A 27,443-nucleotide genomic window follows, 5' to 3' on the forward strand; every position below is an offset into this window, starting at 1 on the left:
CCATGGGGACACGAACCCTCAGTTTAAACGTGATCCCATGGGGACACGAACCCTCAGTTTAAACGTGATCCCATGGGGACACGAACCCTCAGTTTAAACGTGATCCCATGACGCATGTTGAGGTGTGATGCGCACAGCATCCACTGGCCGGCGTTCAGCACTGAGTGCGCAAATTGTGTGGAGGGGCACGGTGTGGGGGAAAGGTGGGGGGCACGGTGTGGGGTTTGGTGGGGGAGAAAGCAGCGCGGGTAAAGGGGGTCGGGGAGTGGCACAGCGATAAATCATCCGCTTTCCCCTATGAAGTCCATGATCGAGCATTCAAGCCGATATTTAGCGACCGAATAACGTGCACAGCGTGCTTTGGGAGTGTTCCGTGCATAGCGTGCCGCGAGCGCGGAGCGCAGCGACAGAGAAACGTGCACAACGTGCCGCGCGATTGGGGACGTACGTCACTTGCCGTGATCTTCGAATTCGCCGTCGATTCCACCGACTCCGCTCCATCACCCCTCTTGTACCCGGACCAATAGAAGGAGATGGCGACGAAAGTCCGTGCCCTTGTTGTGCCGCTGCTCATGCTCGCTGTTTGTGCAGGTGGGTTTCCTGTTCGGTTACCTGTTGTTTCATCCGCGACGAATTGCAGGTCACGTGTCAATAACATTGGGGAATCAATCATCGAGAGAGCGACCGATCGTCGGCGCCGTCAAGTCCTGAAAGTGCCTGAAGTGGGCCGGGCCATGGCTCTGTGGTCAGTCCGTTTTGATCCAATCTCTGAATGAGTTTTTGCGCCAAAACGTAGGCAAACAACAATGTAAGGATATGTTGTTGTGGTTGTTGTGACTTTACATCCCATCTTTTTTCGATTCATGTCGGACTGCCGATTTGAATTCTAACCAGGTCTTATCAAGGTGCTGTTGTTCCAAAGCAATGCTCTTCTTCCAATGGTATCATTTCTTTCACGTTCTTATGATACACTCACTACCAGGGTGTGTTCAGTTACCAAGTTTCTTGTGGAGCAATCGCCAAGTGGCTGAAGCACTCAAGAAAGTACTCCATTCAAAACCGTTGATAAATATAATGAATGGCTGGCTTGGCAAGCGCTTGCTTGCTGCTTGGTAACCGAAAACCCTGAGGATATCCAGCGAAAACGAATTTTCCAATAATGGCGTGCTCTGTCATGCAGCACCTTGCCTTTGCAGCGACTGAACTGTATTATTGTGATATTGCAAACTTCCACCCACACATCAGCGTGAAAGTTTGCAATATTATTCTCTTTATATGGTAATTAGAAACCACAAAGTCAAGGGCATGAGATCTGTCTCTCTCTGTCTCTCTGTGTCTCTGTCTCTGTCTCTGTCTCTCTCCTTTACCAGTACACTGGTACTCATTTTGCCGACCTCGGAAGGATGACAGGCTGAGTCAACCTCTTGGTGTATTATAATTCTGCGGCCATCGGGTCCTGAACTCAGGACCCAAGGATCCCAAGCCGCCACCACCCTAACCACTAAGCCAACACCAGGCTTATGGGATCACTAACTTACTAAGAGATCATCCTAGTCCAAAAGGAGGAGAATTTGAGAAATATAACAAGGCCTATGTATCACGCAAAGATCTACAAGCAGTGATGAGGCTCATTCATGCAGTCAGCCTGAATCACCAAATTTTGTGACATTAATGTATACCATAGGGCATAGACCTATAAGGTCAAACAATTTGTTCTAATTACCAAGCTTTAAGATACTGCTTATTATAACTTACCCCAGCTATCTCATGGCTTTTTGACCAGGTGGTGCTTCATCTCTGGCTAAGGCGTTTCTCCTTGTGGTTGTTAAGTCTTGGCCCTTGAACTCTTGAATGATGGTCCTGTGATTTCTTTCCAGCCTTGGGTTCCTGGCACATGATACTCCAGTTATGATCTGGGGTTTTGCTTTGCTGTATGACCACTCTGATTTGGGGGGTCTTTCCCTGCTGTGCACCCACTCTGCCCCAAAGGTCCTGACCCTTGCTGTGTCTGATCTAGCAGTGATTTTATTTTTCCTTTTCATCTGCTTTGAACAATACAAAAGCACACCTTTGTAACTGTTTTAATGGCTCAACAGTTGCACACCTGACTCACTGATTCAATCAAGGCATGAAATAATCAGATTCTCACTCGTACTGTTCTGCCTGAGGAAAAACTGTTTTGTTGTCATTGGGTCATTGGGGCAACGTGTACGACTGTACGTGTAGGCAGGTTTTGACTTTTTAGGGGGAATTTTCCCTCATTCTTATGACTTTAAGGTTACGTTTTCCAGTGGAAGGAAATGAAGCACGGATGATTTGTAAAAAGCAATGTGTGAAGCAAAACCATTGGTTTGCCCGATTGCACATTGAAATTGAAATTAAATGTATTTTTTTTAATTGGGAATTTTTTTCCCAAAATACTCCAGTGTTACTCCAATGTAACATTGCAGTCCAGTGACGCTTCCCTATTTTAGATCATTCACTCCTTATAGCATCAGGTCTGTGGCATCTCAGCCTGTGAGACATGTATTACAATTGTGTTTTCCAAATTACCAGCACAACAAGATTCCAAAGGCTGACGACCACAGAGTTTTCAAAACTTATCAATATCAGTGGCACGCTGGCTGAAGATTTCCTAATTTTGGGACTAACACTTCCAACACATCAGCGTGTTGAAGTTTCAAACAAGATCACACCGTTGTCCTGAAACTACATTTTGAACAACGTGACTGATTCACATTTGTTTCTGTGTTTGCACCTTGTTCTACGCTGTTCTGGTTTCAATTTCTCCACATGTAATCTCTGTGTGTGACAGTTTCAAATCACGGAAGTTTTAATCACATTTCTCTCCTTAATTAAAATGTGAATGGCTCGAGGAAAGGCCTCACTTGATGTCCTGCAGTGCTTCTTGCACAAGATGTCTGCAGACATTGCCAATAGTCTCACCTTCCATCCTGGTGCTGCTCGAATAACTGAGCACTACCCTCTGACCACCCGCCAGGTGACGATGCTGTGTTGTTGCATGGTATTTTACACTGCTGCACCATTCATCCAGATGCACAATCCGAGTGTGCACTCTACTATTGATAAATAAAAGCATAAATGAATTATCTTATTATATTTTAGAATTATCAGGTGACGTTGTGGTATCTGACTTCTTACCTTCAATGAATATCACAAGTAGGGATTGAAAATATTGCTTTGGGATAGTTTATTAACTCTGTCTGTCATTAATTACATTGGAGTAGATTGAAAAAAAATCCCACTTGGAAACAATACAAATAATGTCTATATTCACTTGGAAACAACACAAATAATGTTTATATTCACTTGGAAACAACACAAATAATGTCTATATTCACTTGGAAACAATACAAACTAGAGGGGGAGCACTCGGTAGAGTGCAAAACCTCCGCCGCCAATACTGCTGGGTCACTCAAGTGAACCTGATATCCTATTCATTCAATTTGACGTCAACAGTGCTCACAGAGTTATAGTTTGCAACTTTCCCTTTTACTTTTAACTTTTACATACTCAATTCATTCGTCATAACTCGATTCCTTGAGACAGAAATTGATTTTACGTGGGTATATCCACCTGAAGTTCCAAAATCAGCCGCAATTATAATTTTGGCATGTTTTTTGTTGGAAATCACTTATAACATGTAGAAATGCAAAAAAAAAAAATTCAAATATTTTTTCAAAATGGCCGCCATAGCGGCCATATTAGATTTTGGACCAAGTCCAAAATCTAATGGCATGATCCTTGGACCATGCCTAATCCCCCCACCAAGTTTCGTCGAAATCCGCCGAGGAGTTTTTCCGTAATACTGTTCACAAACAAACAAACAAACAAACAGAAAGGGGTGAAAACAGTAACCTCCGTCCATCTTCGATGGCGGAGGTTAATAATCATCACTCAATAACAACTTACTTCCGAATACTTGGGACTGCAAGGCAAACAAAAATAGTCAAACTTTGTTAAAACCTGGTCAAGCATTCCCAAGATAAAACTATACTTTTACTCCATATTTATATTACCCCTTTCACGCTACACACTGTCTTCCCCAGGGAAAACATTCTTACCCAGAGGTTCTTAACCCCCCCCTCCATCCTTTCACACCGGTTTCACTAACCCTGTGGTTTGCTTAACACAGGAAAAGCTTCCCCGGGGTGTTTCAGTGCCTCCTCCAACTTCACGTTCGTGATTACCGTCCCATGAATCGAGTTGGACCCACAATGCTTTGTTTTAGCAGTGGCCGCATTCACAGAACTATCACAACATACAAAATTGTACTCGTTCCCGAAGCCTTGCCATTTTGCTCTTGGTTTTTCAAAAAGGATTTTGTGATAATGGAGTGCATCGCCCAGCAAGAGTAGGTGACGCTGTCGACAGCTTCAAAGATTAAAAAGATTTAGATTACTGTTTGAGGCTTGTCAAAGCCAGCAGCGGCTTCTTTTTACACTTGTGTTCCCTGTGGCTTTGGCGGACAACATACTACATGTTGACCAAGTGCCAGTTAACAATACTTTTGACCTTTGACCACACACTATTACATAAACCTTCACCCCACAATTAAATAAGCCCCACTTGTTTCACATGACATCTAATACCCTGGATTACAGTGTTACCGCTGAGATAAACCTGGTCCTGAGAAATAGAATCGGATTTACCCTCCAGATACCTCAGAAATTTTGTGGTGTGAAAGGGGTGTGTATCTACTAATTGCTCATCTATTTTAACTTATAAATGCTGATGAAAGTTTCGAAATTAGAAATGGTGAAGAGATATTCCAAAATTAGAAATAACAGGGATTTTTTTGAAAATATAAATACTTCTTATTCTTCTTTCATGTGCAGCACAAGGCTGCAGGATATCATCATTGGCTGAGGGAGCCACTGTGTCGTTGATGCAATTCCCTTTGTAGGTTAGAGTAGGAATTGGGAATTTGGCCATGGTGCCGGCAATAGCTCACCTACTCTTTCGCGAAGGACACCTTGTGATCTTTAATGTTCACTAACAAATGCCAATAGAAATACCGTGCTGAGAGATATTTTTAAATGCAAAATAAAGAATGAGTTTTCGAAATTAGAAAAACATTTTTTGAAATTAGAAATACTGATTGATGTTTTGAAATTCAACATAATGAGGGAGGTTTTGGGTTTGTTAAAATGGAAACGTGTTTTGAAATGTGAAATACTGAAACATGTTGAAAATTTAACATAATGAGGAATGTTTTGAGATTAGAAATACTGAGGGATGTTTTGAAATTAGAAATACTGAAGGATGTTTTTAAATGAGAGATATTGAGGATATTTTGAAAATGGAAATACTCAGGGATATTTTGATATTACAAATGCTGAAGGATATTTTGAAATCAGAAATACTGAAGGATATTTTCAAATTAGAGATAGCCTACTGAGGCATGGGCTGAGAGGTGCACAAACTCTCCTCCAAGCTGTCTAGCCAGGGTTCGATTCCCGAATCAACTGTCAGCCTGGTGTTTCACAGGCGGGGTGATTCGTCAATGTGTGCCATCCCTTGGAAGGATGTTAAATGGATATTCCCGTTTGTCAGCATTCGTTGGTGGATGTTAAAGATCCCATGGTGTTCTTCACAAAGAGTAGGCCAGCTGTCGCCAGCACCATGGCCAAATTCCAAATTCCTGCCCTAACGAGTTAAACACTCAGGCCTGGCCAGCCAGTTCGTGAACTCGGGCCAAGCTTCCCCAGCCGACCCCACAAGAAAGGTGGGATAATGATGGCCATTAAAGAAGAGAAAGAAGAAATACTGAGACATATATTGAAATTAGAAATACTGAGGGAGGATTTTAAATTAGAAATAATGTGGGTTGTTTTGAAATTAGAAATACTGAGGGATATTTTGAAATTAGAAATAATGAGGGATATTTTTAAATTTTAAATAACAAGGGATATTTTGAAATTAGAAATAATAAGGGATAATTTGAAATTATGATTTGAAAATTTGATAAGAAACACTGCAATATGTTTTGAAATGAGAAATAATGAGGGATGTTTTGAAATTAGAAATAGTGAGGGATATTTCGAAATTAGAAACACTGAAATATGTTTTGAAATGAAAAATAATGAGGAATGTTTTGAAATTAGGAATAATGAGGGATATTTTTAAATGAGAAATTCTAAGGGTTGTTTTTAAATGAAAAATACTGAGGGATGTTTTGAAATGAGCAAAAATGAGTGATGTTTTGAAATTAGAAATAATGAGGGATATTCTGCAATGAGAAATACCGAGGCATATTTTGAAATTATATCTGCTGAAGGAAGTTTTGAAATGAGAGATATTGAGGAGATTTGGAAATTAGACATACTGTGGGAGGATTTTTAATTAGAAATACTGAGGGCTGTTTTTCAATTGGAAATACTGAGGGATGTTTTGGAATTAGAAATAATGAGTGATGTTTTGAATATGGAAACACTGAGGCATATTTTGAAATTTGAGCTACTGAGGGATATTTTAAGATTGGAAATAATAAATCAAATTTTGAAATCAGAAATAACGAGGAATATTTTGAAAGAAGAAATATGAGGGATTTTCAGAAATCAGGAACATTGCGTCATGTTTTGAAATTTGAAATAATAAGGGATATTTTGGAATTAGAAACAATGAAATATGTTTTGAAATGAGAAATGCTGAAGGATGTTTTGAAATGAGAAATATAGAGGGATATTTTGAAATGAGTTATACTGAGGCATATTTTGAAATGAGAAATACTGAAGCATATTGTGAAATTAGAATTACTGAGGCATATTTTGAAATGAGAAAACTGAGGGATATTTTGAAATTAGAAATAATGAGGTGTATTTTGAAATGAGAAATACTGAGGGATGTTTTGAAATTAGAAATAATGAGGGATATTTTGAAATGAAAAATAATGAGGAATGTTTTGAAATTATAAATAATGAGGGATATTTTGAAATGAGAAATTCTCAGGGTTGTTTTTAAATGAGAAATACTGAGGGATGTTTTGAAATGAACAAAAATGAGGGATGTTTTGAAATTAGAAATAATGAGGGATATTTTGCAATAAGAAATACTGAGGCATATTTTGAAATTATATATGCTGAAATATATAATTTCAGCATTATATATAATTTCAGCAAAAAAATGAGAGATATTGAGGAGATTTGGAAATTAGAAATACTGAGGGCTGTTTTTAAATTGGAAATACTGAGGGATGTTTTGGAATTATAAATAATGAGTGACGTTTTGAATATGGAAACACTGAGGCATATTTTGAAATTTGAGATACTGAGGGATATTTTAAGATTGGAAATAATAAGGCAAATTTTGAAATCAGATATAACAAGGAATATTTTGAAAGAAGAAATATGAGGGATTTTCAGAAATCAGGAACATTGAGTCATGTTTTGAAATTAGAAATAATAAGGGATATTTTGAAATTAAAAAAATGAAATATTTTTTGAAATGAGAAATACTGAGGGATGTTTTGAAATGATAAATATAGATGGATATTTGGAAATTAGTAATACTGAGGCATATTTTGAAATGAGAAATACTGAGGGATGTTTTGAAATTAGAAATAATGTGGGATATTTTGAAATTAGAAATAATGAGGGATATTTTGAAATGAGAATTAATGAGGCGTATTTTAAAATGAGAAAGACTGAGGGATACTTTGAAATTAGAAATAATGAGGCGTATTTTGAAATGAGAAATACTGAGGGCTATTTTGAAATTAGAAATAACGAGGGATATTTTGAAATGAGAAATACTGAGGGTTGTTTTTAAATGAGAAATACTGAGGGATGTTTTGAAATTTGAGATACTGAGGGATATTTTAAGATTGGAAATAATAAGGCATATTTTGAAATTAAAAATAAGAGAAATATTTTGAAAGAAGAAATATGAGGGATTTTCAGAAAGCAGAAACATTGAGTTATATTTTGAAATTAGAAATAATAAAGGATCATCATCATCACACCATTTTAAAGCCTTTTTCCCTGAGCAGGGGTCAGCTTTTTGTGGCCTCCAATCATAGTACCCTTTCTTGTGACAATGTTTTTTATGGCCGGATGCCCGTCCTGACGCCAACCCTTTTGTCGCCTTCGACATGCAGGGATAATTATCAGTATACCGGTGCTCATTTCGCCGACCTCGGAAGGATGACAGGCTGAGTCGATCCCCCAGAAATAAAGGATATTTTGAAATTAGAAACAATGAAATATGTTTTGAAATTAGAAATACTGAGGGATGTTTTGAAATCAAAAACACAGAGGGATGTTTTGAAATCAAAAACACTAAGTGATGTTTTGAAATTATAAATTCCAAGGCATGTTTTAAAATCAAATACTGAGGGACATTTTTATATCAGAAATACTGAAGAATGTTTCTCCCCACACTTTCAAAACAAAAAATTGGGGGGATACTGAAATCGGCTCTCTGTCTGTCTGTCCATCAGTCATGCTATCGTCTTCTAAACAGAAGGGCAGAAATTCACCAAGCCTGGTAATTATGATCACCACATGGCACAAAGATGCAAAAACTATCATTTTTGGCCCTGCCCCCTCTGGGGGCTCAATAGATTAAGTACCAAAAAATGCAATCACAGGCACATTTTTAAATTGAACTTTGTATAGGTTATGCAGTCAACATTGGGATATACATGAATATGTAATCCATGTTTTTGGATTTGACCCTTGGTTCATGCCATCCATATTGCCTTGTATTTTAAAGGGTGGTGGATCTCCTTGTGAGCCAACAGCCATTCATATATAGTGCCCAACTGTATCTGCGGATGTCCTCCTGCAGTTGGGTTAGTTTTTCTTTTGGAGGTTGGTGGCAGGACTTGCACTCCGGCCATCGTAAAACCCTTCACTCTGCAAAACACAAGAACGCAAAGAAAATTGAAACTTACTCTGTGGGAGTGCCTCCTGTGCAGTTTCCCTTCACGGGGCAGCTCACCAGATGACTGGATTTTGGCAAAGCCTTCGTGACCCCCACTCTTTGACGATAGGAGGAAAATCGCAGAGTAAATTTCCCAGGTCAGATTTCAGTAGTGTGTGTTGGGATGGTGCTGAGGTGTCATCAACCAGACGGCAGTTTCCTTGGGTAAACCTGAGGTGGTCCTTTTGGAAGGGTGCCGAGAATGCCCTATCCCGAAGAGAGGATAATCACCTGTCTCCATTATCATCTGATTTCAAGTGTTTTAACATTGGTATTGCAGCACTCTCTGAGGTGTGGAGACCAGATAGTGGCGATATCATGGTGGGTGGTTACATCTACTATTGGTCTGGTCACTCTGATGGTTAGCATGCCCAAGGAGTTGCTGTAGCTGTGTCCAACAAGCTCACTCCAATGATAATAGAGGTAACACTGGCCAACGAGCATATTATGAAACTCAGGATTCGTCACTCCTTGGGTGTCGTTTCCCTGGTCTTTGTATATGCTCCGACTGAAGTGAGTGATCTGACTGTGAAGGACACATTCTATGCCATGCTCGAGTCTGTGGTTGATCAATGCCCCAGGCGAGATACTCTTTTAGTCTTGGGGATTTCAATGCATCGAATGGAGCTGATAGGGGTGGTTATGAAGCATGTGTTGGTCCACATTGGTCTGGAACTGTGAACCAGAATAGCACTAACTTTCTTGACTCTGCAAGAACTCTTGGACTTAGGGTGGCTGGTTCATGATTTCAGTGCCTACAGGCTTATCGCTGGACTTGGTATTCCATTGCTGGTAGTGTAGCACCATTGACTATGTGCTCATTGATGGTAACTGGAGGATGATCCATGTGCTCGTTGATGCTCACTGGAGGATGATCCAGAACTGCAGGATCTACAAGAGTACTCAGTTCCTCAATACTGAACATAGGCTTGTGGTAGCAACTCTGAAGCTGCTTCTTAAATCCAAGAGAATGGTATCATCTCAGCCTAAGCTGGAGGTTGGCAAGCTCAAGGATGAGAAGGTAGCTAATGAGTTTTGCAAACAGGCTGAGTGAGGATTTGGGGAGGGGGGTGGGGGGGGTCTGGGTGCTTTTGGGAATCCTGAAGAGTTGTGGGTAGACAAGGAAGCCTATATGCGAGGAATCTGTGAGGAGGTATAGCATCACTGTGGTCAAGTGATTCTCGTCCTGCTTACAGGGGAATTTGTGCATTGCACTCTTCCAAGCCCGTCCCCCAGTATACTGCCATTACAGCGGAGGGTGGTGGCCTCTTGATAGAGAAGTCCAAAGAGAAGGCTCGCTGGATCAGTTACTTTGAGCGGCTGGACCAGGCTGATCCACCAGCTGTTGAGTTGGATATTATGGGTGTTGCTATTCCTCTTGCTGACCCTCCAATCGACTATGATCCACTTTTGTTTGTGGAAACATAGGCTGCGGTGAACCAGTTGAAATGGTGTAAAGCTCCGAGGATCTGTGCCATCCATGCTGAACTTCTCAGGACTGGTGGAAATTTTGTACTCATGTCGTTGCACAGGCATCACCCTGACTGACTGGAAGAGGTGCCTTGTTGTCCCTCTCTGGAAAAGGAAGGGTAATTGCCAGGACTACAACAACTACTGAGGGATGACACTGCTCTCAGTGCCAGGCAAGATCTTTGCTCAGATAATTCTTGATAGGTTTCGCCACCATGTGCTTGAGCACCAGCACCCAGAGCAGTCAAGCTTTACACCAAAGAGGTCAACGATTGACCGTATCCTTGCTCTTCGGGTCCTCACCGAACACAGTTGAGAGTTTCAGCAGGGGCTGCTTGCAGCCTATGTTTATCTCTGTAAAGTGTTTGATTCAGTGAATCAAGATGCCCTCTGGAGGATTATTGGTCTTTGTGGGGCACCACCAAAACTGATCGATCTGATGTCTGAGCTATACTCTGGTACTAAGAGTATGGTGAGATGTGGTGGTACCATTTCTGACTTATTTCCAGTTGTTACTCGAGTTCGTCAGGGGTGTGTACTGGCCCCCACACTTTTCAGCTCTTGTAGGGACTGGATTCTGGGGAAGATGTCAGAGAGATCAAGCTGTGGTGTATTGTTTGGGAATGTTAAGATCTCTGAACTTGATTTCGCAGATGATGCAGTCATCTTTGCGGAGACTCTGGATATCCTTTTGCAGACCCTCGAGGTGCTGAATGAGTTGTCGGAGCTGCTGGAATGACGGGTTTCCTCGGTCAAAACTAAGGTCCAGGCTTTCAATGACATCTTGGATGCTGCTATTTTGTCTGTACCTGTTTGTGGTGAGGATGTTGAGGTGACAGAGTGATTCACTTGCCTTGGCAGTGATATTCATGTCTCTGCATGTTGTGAGCCAGAGGCCAATAGACGTCTGGGTCGGGCCTGGGGAGTCATGGATTCACTGGATCATGGGGTGTGGTGCTATCAGTACCTGTGCAGGAGGATGAAGTCCAAGTCTTCAAGTCCTTGGTGCTTGCAGTCTTGCTCTATGGATGTGAGACTTGGAATCTGATGAAGCATCTGAGATGAAGATTTAACTCCTTTGATACCATGTCTATTTGGAGTATCCTTGGATGTCGCTGGTCGGACTTTGTGTCCAATGAGTGGTTGCTGAGAGAGACTCAAATGAGATTTGTTACCTGTATAGTGTGTGAGCATCAGCTGCAGCTGTATGGACATGTGGCTCGATTTCCCGACGCTGATCCTGCTCACCAGATTCTCTCAACAAGGTAGCCTCATGAGTGTAAAGGCCAATGGGCCGACCATGTGCCTCATGGTTGCAGCAGGTTTATCGGCATCTCAAGGAGATGGGGATGGGCCAGGCATCTGCCTGGGGATAGCCAGATGGAGGCCCATGGAGTGGATGCAGCAATGCACTCCTCCGGCGAATGCTCCCATACCTAACCTAACCTAACGAGATCATAATTCTGAAGTTTCACATCGATCGATGAAACCGTTCAAAAGAAATATATCTTTAAAGATTTTGGTTCAATCCAATGTGGCTGTCAACCAATGTGACCTGTCAATTATTAATGAACACCGTGGTATCCCCAAAGCATGGGGAATGTGTGTGAATTTTCCCCTCGATCTGTCCAGCCATTCTGGAGATTGTTCAAGGTTTCAGGATTAATCGAATATGGCTGCCAAAGAATGTGACCTATGACATCATAGGTGAGACCATTTTGTTCATCATGGATAGGTGGTCATTGATGTGAAGTATTGCTTCAATCTGTTCATCCGTTTTAGAGAACTTTTTGAAGGTTTTAAAATACAAAACAAGATGGTTACCGAACCATTTGACCGTCGACATCATACATTTTTTTCTGTTGATCAATTTATCCCGAGATGACCCTCAAAATTTTTCATACTGATCAGATGTAACATTCTGCACATGTAATTATGACGTCATAACGAAGGCATCTATGACATCATACAAAAATCACACTTACTCCTGACATGGAGTACTTGCCATTTGCCAAGTTTCAATTTTTTTCATGGTGCAGTTTCAAATACAGAGGTCCAAAGTTTTTCCTTTTTTCAATCATGGCTGCCACACCACATGACCAATGATGTCATAATTATCATTACAAGATTCTACATGAATAGTTGCTCGATGGTGAAAATTTCGTTTCAATCCACCAAGCGGTTACAGAGAAAAACCATGCTCACTTTCTGTGTGGACAAACAAACAGACAGACAAACGGACCCACATGCAATACCCTCTCCTCTGGCAAGGGTAACAACCCAATCAAAATGTAAAAGCCTTTTACTGGCAATGAAATGGATTAAACATAGAAGCAGAGGGAAAAATGAGGGTAGAAAATGTAAGATATACAATACATGTGTACATGTAATTGGAAATAGTGAGCTAGAAGTGAGTTATCTAAAAATAATGGAGCAAATGTTTGTATATATATATATATATATATATATATATATATATATATATATATATATATATATATATATATATATATATATATATATATATATATATATATATATATATATATATATATATATATATATATATATATATATATATATATATATATATATATATATATATATATATATATATATATATATATATATATCGTTACGAAAAATGGCCTTTACAGGAATACTAAATATATAATTAGCTCAGTTCCCCCATTAAATTCATGTATAGATAGGTTGTGTGGTATAAGGGACGATATGTGTGTGTCGGGAGGTGTAACAGACTGTTTTTGTGTTCGTGCTATGGTGGTGAAACGAGAGATCGCTATTATTCCTTCCTCATTCCGGAATAAGCCCCTCCCAGTTGGCTGAGAGGAGTGGCCTCGAGCGAGGGGTGTGGCCTGGGCAGGAAGTGACGTGAAGCGGAGGAGCCTTTGGTCAGGGAGTCGCCGAGGCACGTGTGTCGACGGAGCTCGCGTGTCGAGGCGAGAGAGAAAAGAAAAAGGCAGTGGTGAATCGACCGGCAGAGAAAGCGGAACCTGCACATCGATTCCCCTCACGACTCGAAGGAGAAAAGAAAAGGGGACGAAAGGAATGCTGTGTGTGAGGAACGGCCGGGTTCTCGAGGCTTGCTCAGAGTCGCTTTGAGGCGAGCGAACGAAGGAGGCACCGTGTTGGGTCTGCCAGGAGAGACGCTGAACCTGCACGTTGGTGATTCGACCGAGAGAGGAACTGAGGGGATGAAGCGGGAGTTGGGCATCGAGGCGGGAAGGCCGGAGAGGATACGCCGGAGCGTCTGACGGTCCTTGCTCACCTCACGGCTCGACACGTGATCCGCCTGTGGAACTCGGACCTCGACCAGGACCTTGTATGGAGAACAGGCCAGGCCGGGATTCGTGTGCTGAACCCTGCAGAGAGATCGGCGGTCTTGCATCGTCGACGCTGCTCGGAGCGAGAACGCGCTGAGGAGAAAGAGCGCACGCGGTGACGAACAAGAAGCAATGGGAGTTGCTGTGCAATCTCCTGCTGTGTGGCACGTTGGAGCGGAGGTTTGAACCCGTGGACACCACCGCTTGTTACGAGCGACATTCGTGTTTTTGGACACGGTCCTCTCGTCCATGAGCCATCACCAAGTACTCTGTCTTGTCCTGCATGCATGCTGTCTGTCTGCACGTGTTGTATAAGGCATATGTCGTAGTAATCCCCTCGAAACCTTTTAGCCGTGTTTCCCTAGTTAAGAACGGGTTGATTGTTAATTAAACCACTGTCGTGTTTATTGTTTGTGTTTTGATCCCTGATGTCCCCAATAAATCTGGTTAATTCGTATGCAGTTGCCGCTATGGATTAATGCGTGTCGCGTCGAGGAACGATCCGTTTGATTGGCATACAAGACCAAAATGGTTCCAGACTGGTAGACTCCGCTCGGTCACTGACAAAGCCAGTCTGTAACTAGGGGTTCTATCTCCCCAACTGGTAAGGTACAGGATTACGTTGGTATCGCGATTGAAGACGCGTGACCTGAGGCCTGTGCCGAGCCGGCCGGCGTTATAGACTCCCGGAGACGGTGGTGGCGAGGGTGGCACCAGGGACCGGGTCAGATTCCCGCCACCCCGGATCCGCGACAACTGGTCGTCAGGAGTGGGATGACGAACTCTCCGCTTCCACCTCCGTAAATTTGCAGAACACCGATTGTGTTAACAATTGGTAGTGTTTTATGCTTGAATGGATCGGAGGAAAAATTTGCAAATTATAAAGAAAATGGAGTCGCAAAATGGCGGCGCGGCTCCTTATCGGCGCGACACGGAGCGGGAGTGGGCTAATTATAGCGCAACGAGCCACAAGGCGCGAAGGAAACGCTCCCGCCCACCGATTCAGACCACATGGTCACGGCATATGCCATGGCAGACGTGGCAGGATGACTACGCGAACATTGGCAAGCTTCAGGCACAATTGGGGGATGTCTTGGAAAAGGTGAAGCGTTATGAAGACTATATCGAGGAGGTGCAAAGTGGACTGGACGAGTCACAACGGCACGCAGACGAGCTTCAGCAAAATTACGTGTACGGGGGGACACAGCGATTGGACGATTTACTGGAACGAATTCGGTGGCAAAAACATGACTTAGCCAACAGAGTCGACAAACTATGTGGAAAAAAGAATTTGGTCGTGTTTTATACCCCTCAGTTGGAATATGCCAAGAGCAAACTGAATGAAAGAATAGAGGGAGAGCAAATTAGTAATTCCCGAGATAGAGAGAACTTAGAAGGAGAATGGAAAACGAAGCTGGAAACGGAAAAACGGGAGCAGGATGTGGAATTGAAACTACTGAAGCGAGAGATAGAAGAAGGCATTCGCAAAAGAGAAAGCCTAGAACAGAAGATTAAAAAAAAGGAGAGGAACATCTGGAGCAAGGGAAGGAAGAATGGTTGGAAAAGTCAAAACACTTCGAGGAACTACAGGAAGAAATGAGGGAGGAAGGAGAAAGGAAAACAAAGCTAGAAAAGGAAAAACGCAAACAAGATGGGGAATTGGAACTACTGAAGCGAGAGGTAAGGGCAGGCCAGTTTAAAAGAGAAACCCTGGAAGGGGAGATAAGAATGGGAAATGGCAGAAAAAAAAAACTAAAGGAATACAGTAAGAAAAGGGACGAATTGAGGATGGAAGCATTGGAAAGGGAGGCGGAGATGAGCAAGAGAATGGGTGAAATGAGTGAGGAAGCATGCAAAGTGAGAGAGGAATTATGGAAAAATGCTTCTGAGTTACAGGAACATCAAGACAAAGAGACGGGATTACAAGACGAGCTGAGGATCTTGAGAGAGGAAAGAGTGAGAACGGAGAATGAAACGTTAAGGGACCACACTGAGCAAATCAAACAGTTGGAAGCCAAAGCAAGGTTGGAGTGTGTGGAGATGAGAAAGGAATTCGAAAAGAAAGCTTCTGAGTTACAGAAATACCAAAACAAAGAGACGGAATTACAAAACGAGATGAGAATGTTGGAGGAAGAAAGAACGACAGCAGAGAATGAAACGTTAAGAAACCACACTGTACAGATCGAACAGCTGGAAGCCAAAGCAAGATAAAAGAATGAGATGCAAGAAAGAGTACTGAAAGAACAAGGAATAAAGCAGGAGAAGGAAATCGGCCAACTGAAGGAAACAACGAGATTGCAGAATGAGGAACAAGAGAGACCGTGGAATAAAAAACAAAAAGAGTATGAATTGGAGGTTGACCAATTGAAAGAAAAAGCAAGGATGGAGTACGAGGAGATAGTTAAAGAACAAGGAATGAAGCAGGAAAGGGAAATCAGCCAATTGAAGGAATCAATGAGATTGGAGAAGGAAGAACATGAGAGACAGTGGGATGAGAAACAAAAAGAACAAGGAATGAAACAGGAAAACGAGATCAACAAAATGAAGGAAATGATGACATTTGAGAAGGAAGAACATGAGAGAGAGTGGAATAAGAAACAAAAAGAACAACGAATGAAGCAGGAAGGAGAGATCAACCAATTGAAGGAAACGATGAGATTGGAGAAGGAAGAACAAGAGAGACAGTGGGAGAGGAAACAAAAAGAACAAGGAATGAAACAAAAAGAAAGACAAGAACAACTGAAGGAGAAAGCAAGGTTGAAATACGCAGAGATAATGAAAGAACGACGAATGCAATGGGAAAAGGAGCTCGGCCAATTGAAGAAAACTATGAGATTGGAGAATGAAGAGCATGAGAGACGGTGGAAGAGGAAACAAAAAGAGGGACAAGAACAACTAATGGAGAAAACAAGGTTGAAGTATGCGGAGATCGTGAAAGAACGACGAATGAAACAGGAAAAGGAAATATGCCAATTGAAAGAAACGATGAGATTGAAGAATGAAGAACATGAGAGACGGTGGGGTAGAAAACGTAGTAATTATAGTAAGTAATAATTATAAGTAATAAGAAAATAAGTATAAGTAATAAGAAAAAAATATAAGTAATAAGAAAATAAAAAGTAATAAGTAATTATAATAAGTAATAAGAAAACGTAGTAAACGAAAACGTAGTAAAAACGTAGTAGAAAACGACGTAGTAATTCGAGTTTGAAATTAACCAACTCAAGGAGAGAGCAAAGTTGGAGTCCACGGAGATGGAAAAACTCCGGAAAGATCATGAACAACTCAAAAGGCTCAGAGAGGAAGAACAACTCGAATGGAAAAGAAAATGGAGCCAGGAAGTAGAACAGCACAATGATATTGGATGTGTGACATCACCACAGGGAGTAATATTAGTGGTGCGGACCTTGATTGACATCACTCGTCGGATGACACCACACTTAGAGCAAACCCTGGTGATTGAGACATTGAGGGAGCATGCGGGGTTGTTGACGAGTGAGATACATTTTGAGCAGGTCCAGCATGTGGAGCTGACAGCCCCAGAGGAGTGTGGCGAACCAATGATGAGTAACCTGCTGGAGAGAAGCGACCGGACAGAGGTGACTCTGGAACGAAGCAGGTACGTGGGTACATGCATACATGGTGCGGACGATGAGCTTAGGGTAGAAATTGAATTTTATGTTAACAAGAGATTCTGTCTGATGGGGTGCACGTATGCGTGACCCCTGAAGGTGTGTGTGGAGTTCCTGTGAATGAATGCTGTGTGCCCACAGTCCAGACTACGGCACCGGTATGTGTTGCCAAGGCCGAAGTGTGTGTGGGTACTCACATGGCGGTCGAGAATGTAGCCCTGGAGTGCGAGGCAGTTGGTCAGTACACTGGCAAGGTTGAAGGTGTAGAATGTCAACACATAACATTGGAATGTGTGCAGCCTGCTGTGTGTGGGAGTCCTGAGCATGGAATGAGTGGTGACATAGGAAATAGGTTGGAGGTGCAAGGGGAAATAGAAATGCCACCAAGACAGAACTTGAGCCAGGGGACGGAAACCATAATGGACAGCTCCGCATGGGTTCTTACAGAGTTAGAGGTGCTGCATCCAGGAGCAGTGTTAGATTGGATTTTAGAAATCCAATTTATAAATTGGATTTTGATTTCTCTATCAGCCTCACAGGAACTTTGGAGTGGAGTGCAGATGAGTGCCAGGCGGCACTGGCGCGTGTCACTTGGTCTCCAGACCTTTCTGAGCACACGAGTGGTTTGGCTAGCTGAGTGGGGTTTATCTGTCTTCAGGGAGTTATGGAGAAGAGGGGGAGGTCATTCCACTGATTGGGGTTTACCTGACTTCCGTGAACCCTGGAGAAAAGGAGGGGGTAGATCACGGCCCCCATTGAGGCGTGACCCCTTTGAGCCGTGGCGGAAAGGCGGCGGGGTCAAGGAATGGGAAATGAGGGATTCGTTCCCTCACTCCCCTTCCGATGAGCCAAAGAAGCAGGCCATTTGGGGATGTGAAAATTTTGATTGGAAATTGTACCGAAAGTGAATGCATATTGAGAGATGACAGGAAGCGTTAGAGTGGCACAGGGGAAGGATTGAAATGCCTGGTTAGAACCATGCAGAGGTTCATGGGACTTGTGAAGACATTTTGATGTCTGGTTTAAACTTTTGAAAATAAACAATTAGGGCAGTATGGAGGAGGCCAACGGATGATGGACGTAGTGACAAATTAATTGGTGTTTGATGAAAAAGTATACCAGTTAAATTTGATGACCAATTGGTATCTGAGGGACAGGTGTGTTTTTGCTTTCACATAAACGTGAAAGGTGTTGGATGGTGTTGTGGACTGGTTGTGTGGCACTGTGGAATGAATGACTAAAGAGTTTGAGTGAATGGCGTGGTTGTGCAGATGAGGAGAGTGAGTGCGAACAACGTACCCTGTCGGTAGGAGTCTCATAACCAGGTTGGTGTCGGTTCGGGGGACTTAGAGGATTCATCATGGATTCTGGCTGCTGTTCCATTGTGCAGCCGGACTGCGAGGGGTAGGTGCAGGCCTAGGTATGGGGATACTGGTTGGTAGTGTGACATGGTATGGGAAGTTGGTGAGTCAGGAAGCAGGGCAGCAGGGCTTTGGGGGTTCCTGGCAGGTGAAGGCTGTCAGAGGTGCCAGGAGAGCACGGTAGGTTCAGTGCTATGGGAGCACGGTGTCAGTGCTATGAGAGCACTTGGTATGGGTGTTATGAGAGCACAGTATCGGTGCTATGAGGGCACAGTATGGGGGCTAGAGAGAGCCACGCCTTCGTTAGGAGCGCCAGAAGCATGCTCAGGTGAACCGCGAGGTCGCTGAGTGTCCTCCACCCCCGATTGGAAGCAGGCAAAGAGGCCGAGTAGTAGTCACACTCCCCAGCCAGCGAGTTATGCCTGGCACCACCAAATGGAAAAAGACAAAGAAGGGCCTTGCCCAGGTTTAATAGACTGGAACAGTGTGCCAGGTCGGGAAAATGGGTCATTAGGATCATTCTAGCCTTAGCAGGGTTTGTTGCATTGTCTAGAACTAAAAGTAAATGGTTAGTTCGATGGACTCTCCTCCGTACCATTCATGTGTGACACCTGGTACGAGTAGTGTTGATGGGAGAAATTGTTGGCAAGGGCCAGGCTAGGTCACCCTCTCCAAGTGCCAGAGAGGCCACCAGTATGTCATGAGCACGCATCCACGAAGATAACAGTTGAGTAAGAAACACACCATCCTGTCTGTAAAAGAAAAAAAAGGGGGGAGAACCTAACCAAAACAAGTCAGGCAAGGACGGTTAAGGGTACACTCCATCTCCCCTAGTCTGAGGTCATCACACCCATTTGCGTCCTCAAGAACGCCTCCGAACTGCATTTGTTTACCATCGATATCACCATGCCACCACTGCTGTGTCATCTGCTGTCCAACGCAGGGCTTGCTGCCTGCTACTGCTTGTGAGTAGGCCATATGGGCCGAAGCATTTTTGTGCGCCATTGAGGCCAAATTGCTTTTGTGGGCCGTTGCGGCCGAAGATTTATGCCATTTTGTGGGCTCAGTGAGCCGAACGACTCTTTGTGAGATTAGGCCACTGGGCCGACTGAACTCACCTGGTGAGAGGCCAATAAGGCCACGAAGTGAGGAAACCCTCAGGGGTGAATGGACAACATTGCCAGGAGGGGGCATGAAGGAGTGAACACGTGAAAGAACTTTGAACCTTTGAATGTTCTGCTCCTTTGTAAATGTGGTGTTAAAAGTAAAATTGAATGCCCTCCCGTTCAAATCCATAATTACAATGTTAAGTACTGTGCATAAAGTGTGAATTTGTTTGTTAGATTGGAGACCCGACGCACTAGGATAGGGACATGCCAATCTTACTGTGACACTTTGATTTCTGGAGTTAAGTGCTTCCCAAATTGTGGGTTCGAGTAAATGGGAGATCTGTGCTGTACGTTAGACAGGGCCATTACCGTGGGCTGCTCCAGATGGAGGCTCGGAGAGCCTCGGAAGAAAGGTGGGGGTAGTGTTACGGAAATGGCCCTTACGGTAATACTAAATATAGAATTAGCTCAGTTCCCCCATTAAATTCATGCATAGATAGGTTGTGTGGTATAAGGAACGATATGTGTGTGTCAGGAGGTGTAACAGACTGTTTTTGTGTTCGTGCTATGGTGGTGAAATGAGAGATCGCTATTATTCCTTCCTCATTCCGGAATAGGCCCCTCCCAGTCGGCTGAGAGGCGTGGCCTAGAGCGAGGGGTGTGGCCTGGACAGGAAGTGACATGAAGGGGAGGAGCCTTTGGTCAGAGAGTCGCTGAGACAAACCTGTGTCGAAGGAGCTCGCGTGTCGAGGCGAGAGGAGAAAAGAAAAAGGCAGTGGTGAATCGACCGGTAGAGGAAGCGGAACCTGCACATCGATTCCCCTCACGACTCGAAGGAGAAAAGAAAAGGGGACGAAAGGAGTGCTGTGTGTGAGGAACAGCCGGGTTGTCGAGGCGTGCTCAGAGTCGCTTTGAGGCGAACGAACGAAGGAGGCACCGTGTTGGGTCTGCCGGGAGAGACGCTGAACCGACCTGCACGTCGGTGTTGTGATTCGACTGAGAGAGGAACTGAGGGGATGAAGCGGGAGTCGGGCATCGAGGCGGGAAGGCCGGAGAGGATACGCCGGAGCGTCTGACGGTCCTTGCTCACCTCACGGCTCGACACGTTGTGATCCACCTGTGGAACTCGGACCTCGACTGGGACCTTGTATGGAGAACAGGCCAGGCCGGGATTCGTGTGCTGAACCCTGGAGAGAGATCGGCGGTCTTGCATCGTCGACGCTGCACAGAGGTGGAACACGCTGAGGAGAAAGCGCACACGCGGTGACGAACAAGAGGCAACGGGAGTTGCTGCGCAATCTCCTGCTGTGCGGCACGTTGGAGCGGAGGTTTGAACCCGTGGACACCACCGCTTGTTACGAGCGACATTCGTGTTTTTGGACACGGTCCTCTCGTCCATGAGCCATCACCAAGTACTCTGTCTTGTCCTGCATGCATGCTGTCTGTCTGCACGTGTTGTATAAGGCATATTTCGTAGTAATCCCCTCAAAACCTTTTAGCCATGGTTCCCAAGTTAAGAACAGGTTGATTGTTAATAAAACCACTGTAGTGTTTATTGCTTGTGTTGTGATCCCTGATGTCCCCAATAAATCTGGTTAATTCTGATGAAGTTGCCGCTATGGATTAATGCGTGTTGCGTCGAGGAACGATCCATTTGATTGGCATATAAGACCAAAATGGTAACATACTGGTAGACTCCGCTCGGTCACTGACAAAGCCAGTCTGTAACTCAGGGTTCTATCTCCCCAACTGGTAAGGTACAGGAGTACGTTGATATCGCGATTGAAGACGCGTGACCCGAGGCCTGTGCCGAGCCGGCTGGCGTTATAGACTCCCGGAGACGGTGGTGGCGAGGGTGGCACCAGGGACCAGGGACCGGGTCAGATTCCCGCCACCCCGGATCCGCGCCAACTGGTCGTCAGGAATGGGATGACGAACTCTCCGTTTCCACCTCCGTAAATTTGCAGAACACCGATTGTGTTAACAATTGGTGGTGATTTTATGCTTGAACGGATCGGAGGAAAAATTTGCAAATTATAAGGAAAATGGCGGCGCGGCGCCCCCCCCCCCCAACTGAGGACCCATAAGACCCAAATGACCCTGAGGACCCAGAAGACTCAAAAAAACCTCAGAAGACCCCAAAGACCCCAAAAACCAAAAAATACTCTGAAGACCCAAAAGACCCTGAAGACCCAAAACACCTCAATGACCCCAAGAACCCAAAAGACCCAGAGGATGCAAAATATTCTGGGTTTAATCCCCAAAAGAACCAGAGGACCCAAAAGACCCTGGGGATCAAAAAGACCCAGTGGACACAAAATACACCAAAGACCCAAAAGACCCAGGGCATCCAAAATATCCCAACGACCCAAAATACCTGGAGAACCAAAAATACATGGAGGACCCAACAGACCCAATGGACCAAAAAGACACAACGGGACTATCACGGACACATTGACAATGTAAAATGTGACTTCAGGGTCTCCGACCCCCCCCCACACACACACACACACACACACACACACACACACACACACACACACACACACACACACACACACACACACACACACACACACACACACACACACACACACAATCCCATGTCCTTTACCCTACTCCCAACTCTGACCTCTCTCTGCCCCCCACCACTTCCAAACTCTGTGCTCCCCTCCCCATTTTTAAAATTCTCAAACCCCCTCTCAATCCAATGTCCTCAACTCCCCCCCAACCCTCTCAAAAATCCCAAACCCCTTCATCCTAATTCTGTCCCCTCTCTGCCCTACCTCCCCCAAGCCAACTCTGTCATCTCCTCCCCCTTTCTTCTTCAAGTCCTCAACTTCGCCAAATCTCAAGTACTCAATCCCCCTTCCAACTCCAAGTCCCCAATTCCCAATGTCTTGTTCTCCCTCTTCCAACTCCATGCACCCACACCCCCAACTCTCTGTCCTCCCCTCCCCATTTCTTCCTGTCCTAAACAACGTCACACAAATATTCACAGGGAACTTTGGAGCATGAGAAGGCCATTCGGCCTATCAAGCCTGCATTGTTCTGTTCCCATTTGTTAAGAACAATGTTAAAAGTGAATAGACCTCAAGGACCCAACATAAAATTCGTAAAATTCATAATCATTTCCCCCTTTCTTCCCTTATCCTCACTATAATTCATGGACCAGTGTTTGTGTGTTTGTTTGTGCGCTACTGCTCCTACAGTTGTGGGCCGATTCCATCCAGACTTGCTCCATAGGATCAGCATGACCCCAGTTAATGTGTAGCGGTGTCTTTTTTAATCTTTGCTGGTGGTCTTGGGGGGAGGGGGAGGGACACAAATTCTCCAGGTAAATGTTGTTTGTGTAGTGCCACCTCCAGGTGGGGGAGGGTATTACAAGTGTCCACCATTTACAGTGCAGTGATGTGTTTTGAATTATTAGCAGCAGGTATGTTTTTACTTCATGCATATAACTTCATGGATTTTATTTTTTGCCTACACAGAGCTGTCAGTTGCCTATACACCACCCATATAAAGGTACGCACCAGAAGAAGGTGTTGCATGTTTGTAACAAGATGGCCCATAGGGTGGGTACTCTGCTCATGGTTACAATGCAGAAAATTGTGATATTGTTGTGCAAATTTTTGTTTTGCAGTTTTGAATGTTGATGTGAATTTTTCAAAGCCAAGAATCTCTTGCAAACCTAGAACCTTCATTTGGTGAAATTAATGGATTTGATATTTCGACCGGACATTGTAATAGCATCCGCTCTGAGTCAGGGAGTTGGTGGTTTGAACCCCTCCCCGGCTGAGTCATTCCAAAGATTTAAAAAATGGTACTTGCTACTTCCTTGCTTGAATGTCAGCATTTAAAAAAGATAGAGCACAAACAACCATAGGTTGGCTACCATTGTGCAGGCCTGGCCTGCTGTGTCAGGGAGTGCCTTTGAATGGTTGAATTGGAAGATATATTGGCACTATATTAAAGCTCTCAATTATTTTTATTATTATTATGATTATTATTGTTACAATGATGACTTTAGTTCAGATAACGGAGGAGCTGACAAGTAAAGCATAATTGAGATGTGTACTGTTTATCATAGAGATTTCCCACTGCCGTACGGAGCATTAAAGATGCACCTCTTCTTAGCCAAATGTGTTCATTTTCATGGATAAATAATTTCTGTTTTTAGGCCAACATCAAGTGAGCTGTACTGTGAGGCTGAGCTGCCAGGCAGGACCCACAGAACTCTTGGTGAACTCCTCCGAGCAAGTCATTTTGAACTGTATGCCAGAGGCAGGCTTGGTGCATCCCATCAACACAACATGGATGCGCAATGGCATGTCTTTGGAGCCTGTGGAGCCACACACTCACAACCTGGAAAATGGCTCGCTTGTCCTGACTGTGGGGGAGGATAGCTCCAGCGTTGAGGGCCTGTACAGCTGTCGTGTGGCCGGGCCCCAGGGAGTGATCGTGAGTCGATCTTTATTCATTCGGCGTACAGGTCAGTGTTTCTAAAGCTGTTTCTCAATAATTTGGGTTGAATCAAAGACTACCGGTGTTTGTTTGTCGTGCTATTCCTCCTACAGTTCTTGGACAATTATATGCAGACTTGCTACAGAGGGTCAGCACGACCCCAATGAATGTGTATGGGTGTTTTTTTTATCTTTGCCAGGGGTCTTACAGGGGTGAGGGTGGTGGGAGATGCAAATTCTCAATGTAAATGTAGCATGGCCTCCAGGTGGGGGAGGGTATTACGATTCTCCACCATTTACGGTACAGGATTCCTTTCCCCACGTTTTCCATTGCATTGAGGTGTTTTGAATTATAAGCAGTCAGTATGTTTATACTTCATGCACATAACTTCATGGGTCATTTTTAATTTTTTGCTTACACAGAGCTATCAGTTGCATATACACCACCCAAATTAAGGTATGCGTCAGAAGAACGTGTTGCATGCTTGGAACAAGATCACCCGCACAGCAGGTACTCTGCTCATATATATATATATATATATATATATATATATATATATATATATATATATTGGAGGGAAAGTAGTATGTAGGTATGTATCATCTTGGCCTCTGAGAGGATTTAGCCGAGGAAGCTGAAACCTGAAGAAGGAAGATGATTAACGAGGGCACCCTGAAGTTGGGCTTGTCCAAGCTTCATTTGATTCCATCAAGTTTTGAGAAAAATTTTTTTTGCCCATCTTGCCATTTTCTTCCTTTAGGGGAGGGCGATGCAATTTGAATTATCTGAGCTGTATAACCACAATATATTATGTATGCACATAAACAGTACACATGTTTTTGCTTCATGTACATAACTCAGTTTGTTTTTATTTTTGGGAGCGATTGACGCAGCTGTCTATTGCTGATACACTTACCCAAATAAAGGGACATCTCAGAAGAAAGTGCTGCACTTTTGGAACAACATCACCAATTGGGTGGGTACTCTGCTAGTAATAATAATAGTAATGATAATAATTATAATAATGAGAAAGCAACTGAAAATGCAAAGCCTGTCCACATTGTATTCAGACTACTTCTTCCGTATGCTAAATGATACCTTTGACCTTTTGACCAAATTCTTGATTTGGCTTCTCCATATTCTGAAAATAAAGCTTTGTTGAAAATTTGATGTAAAAAGCTCAAATGGTAAAAACCTTATGGTCTAGACAGACAGACACACACACACACAGACACACACACAGACACACAGACACACACACACACAGACACACACACAGACACACAGACACACACACACACACACACACACACGGATTGCAAAACCCTGTCTTCTGCTATGCAGGGGATGGGCTAATAATGATAGTAATAGTAACAGAGTACATTATATTTAAGCCCAACTGTTAACTCACACCCCTTCCTCACTCTCCCAAAAATTAGTTCTTAATAGTGACCACTGTAATTAATGCCACATTATTGCTATTATTAGCCCATTCCCTTGCAGAAAGTCAGGGCTTTACAATCACTTCTGTCTGTCCGTCTGTGTGTCTGTCTGGGCCGTAATCTTTTTTACCATTTGAGCTTTTGTTATTAAATTTTCCACAAAGCTTTATTATGAGAATATGGAGAAGATAAATTAATAACTTTGTTAAAATAATTTTCATTTTCATTATTATTATTATTATTATTAGTGTTATTATTTGACCCTTTTTTGCCTTTTTTTTTGTTTTTTTTGCTACATTTTTTTTTAACATCCAGGCCATTGTTTTTTTTTATCGGCAACCACTTCTCCAATTGACACAATTTTCATGGTAGGAACGACCCACCACCCCCCCCTCCCCAATGGAGAATATTTTGATGATAATTGTGATGCATAGGCCACGTGGTATGGAGCAATCTTGGATTAAACACGAATATTAAAATGTTACCTCTCTAAAACCGCTCATCGGAAAAATTTGAAACTTGGCACATCTCATCCTGTTCCCAATGGGGAGTAATGGATTGTAAGGATGACGTTATCGGTGAAGTGGTAGACCAGCCATGAATCTTTTCATCAAAATCCAATTGTTTACTATTGAGATTCAGTGTGCATGTCCAGGCCGAAACATTTTTACCAATTGAGCTTTTGTCATCAAACTTCAACAAACCTTTATTTTGAGATTGTGGAGGACGCAAATTAATAAAATGTTCAATTTTGTTTTTTTAACTGTCGTTTTCATCAAGTTTAGTTTGAGTACAAAGCGGACGTGGACGGGCTTTGCATTTTGAGATGCATTCTAGTTGTTATTATTATTGTTGTTGTTGTTGTTGTTATTATTATTATTAGCTTATCTGAAATTGGAATTTTAGATAAGGTATTGTCATCGTGCACCGTCTGTCTGTCTGTCCGTTTGTCCGTCAGTCTCCTATTTCGACTTCTCCAGCCAAACCGGCGGGCCAATCCGGCTGAAATTTGGCAACAACATTCCGCTCCTGACTCGTAATGGGGATTGCAAAGCTTGTTCCTGTTACATGACTTTAAGTAGGTCAAAATTGCGGACTTGGTATATTCCTTCAAAATCTTTTCTCCATACCCACCAGTCACAATGCTACCAAATTTGCTTTACGTTAGGCCAGGGTAGGGATGTGAAATTCCAGAGGCCATGCCAATCGCATAACCGAAAGTGTGTCAAAATGGCCAACTGAGTCAATTTTTTGGAAAATTGCGTAAATTCATGTAACATGTATGTATGCGTGACCATGGTTGACTAGGGTACTTCCAAGGATGCAGTGGTGCTTTGGAAGGAAGTTTCTGGAATTCCTGACATTCACGACATCCTTTAACTCTTTGCTCCAAGTCAATATTCATTCGTAGCTTCGTGCCAAAGCCTTCATCCTTACAATACCTGGGTGGCCCTCGTGCAACATGTCAACCATCTGATGTTGGCATCGAGGTAGCAGTCCAGCCCATGCTCCCCAGAGCACACAACCTACACGAACACTCAGTTCCTGTTTATGACTAGCAAATGGTTTGAATTCTTCCTGTGGCAATGTACCTGGCCAACCTCCGATGATGTACTCACGAACGCGTGAAAGCACAGTGTCCCTGCCTGTCATTATCCATACATGCGTAGGGGTG

At 43.4% G+C, this 27,443-nt stretch overlaps 1 protein-coding gene across 6 annotated transcripts in view; it reads left to right on the forward strand.

Annotated features, from left to right (window-relative positions):
* The window catches only part of LOC147016808 (immunoglobulin superfamily DCC subclass member 4-like), a 187,248-nt gene that overhangs the window by 30,611 nt on the left and 129,194 nt on the right, over positions 1–27,443 (forward strand). For 4 of the 6 annotated variants that reach the window (XM_085845834.1, XM_085845833.1, XM_085845838.1 and 1 more), the window contains exons 1-2: positions 262–591; positions 24,043–24,354. In XM_085845834.1, the coding sequence (XP_085701960.1) occupies positions 534–591; positions 24,043–24,354 (370 nt within the window). In that variant the 5' untranslated portion in view covers positions 262–533. Of the gene's footprint in view, positions 1–261; positions 592–17,275; positions 17,380–23,353; positions 23,438–24,042; positions 24,355–27,443 lie in introns of those variants that run through there. The other 2 variants (XM_085845836.1, XM_085845835.1) reach the window with 2 other exon arrangements.

This window comes from Eptatretus burgeri, chromosome 11, assembly GCF_056783735.1.
Source record: "Eptatretus burgeri isolate ZD-2024b chromosome 11, Ebu_testis_v1, whole genome shotgun sequence".
NCBI classification, from domain to species: Eukaryota; Metazoa; Chordata; class Myxini; order Myxiniformes; family Myxinidae; genus Eptatretus; species Eptatretus burgeri.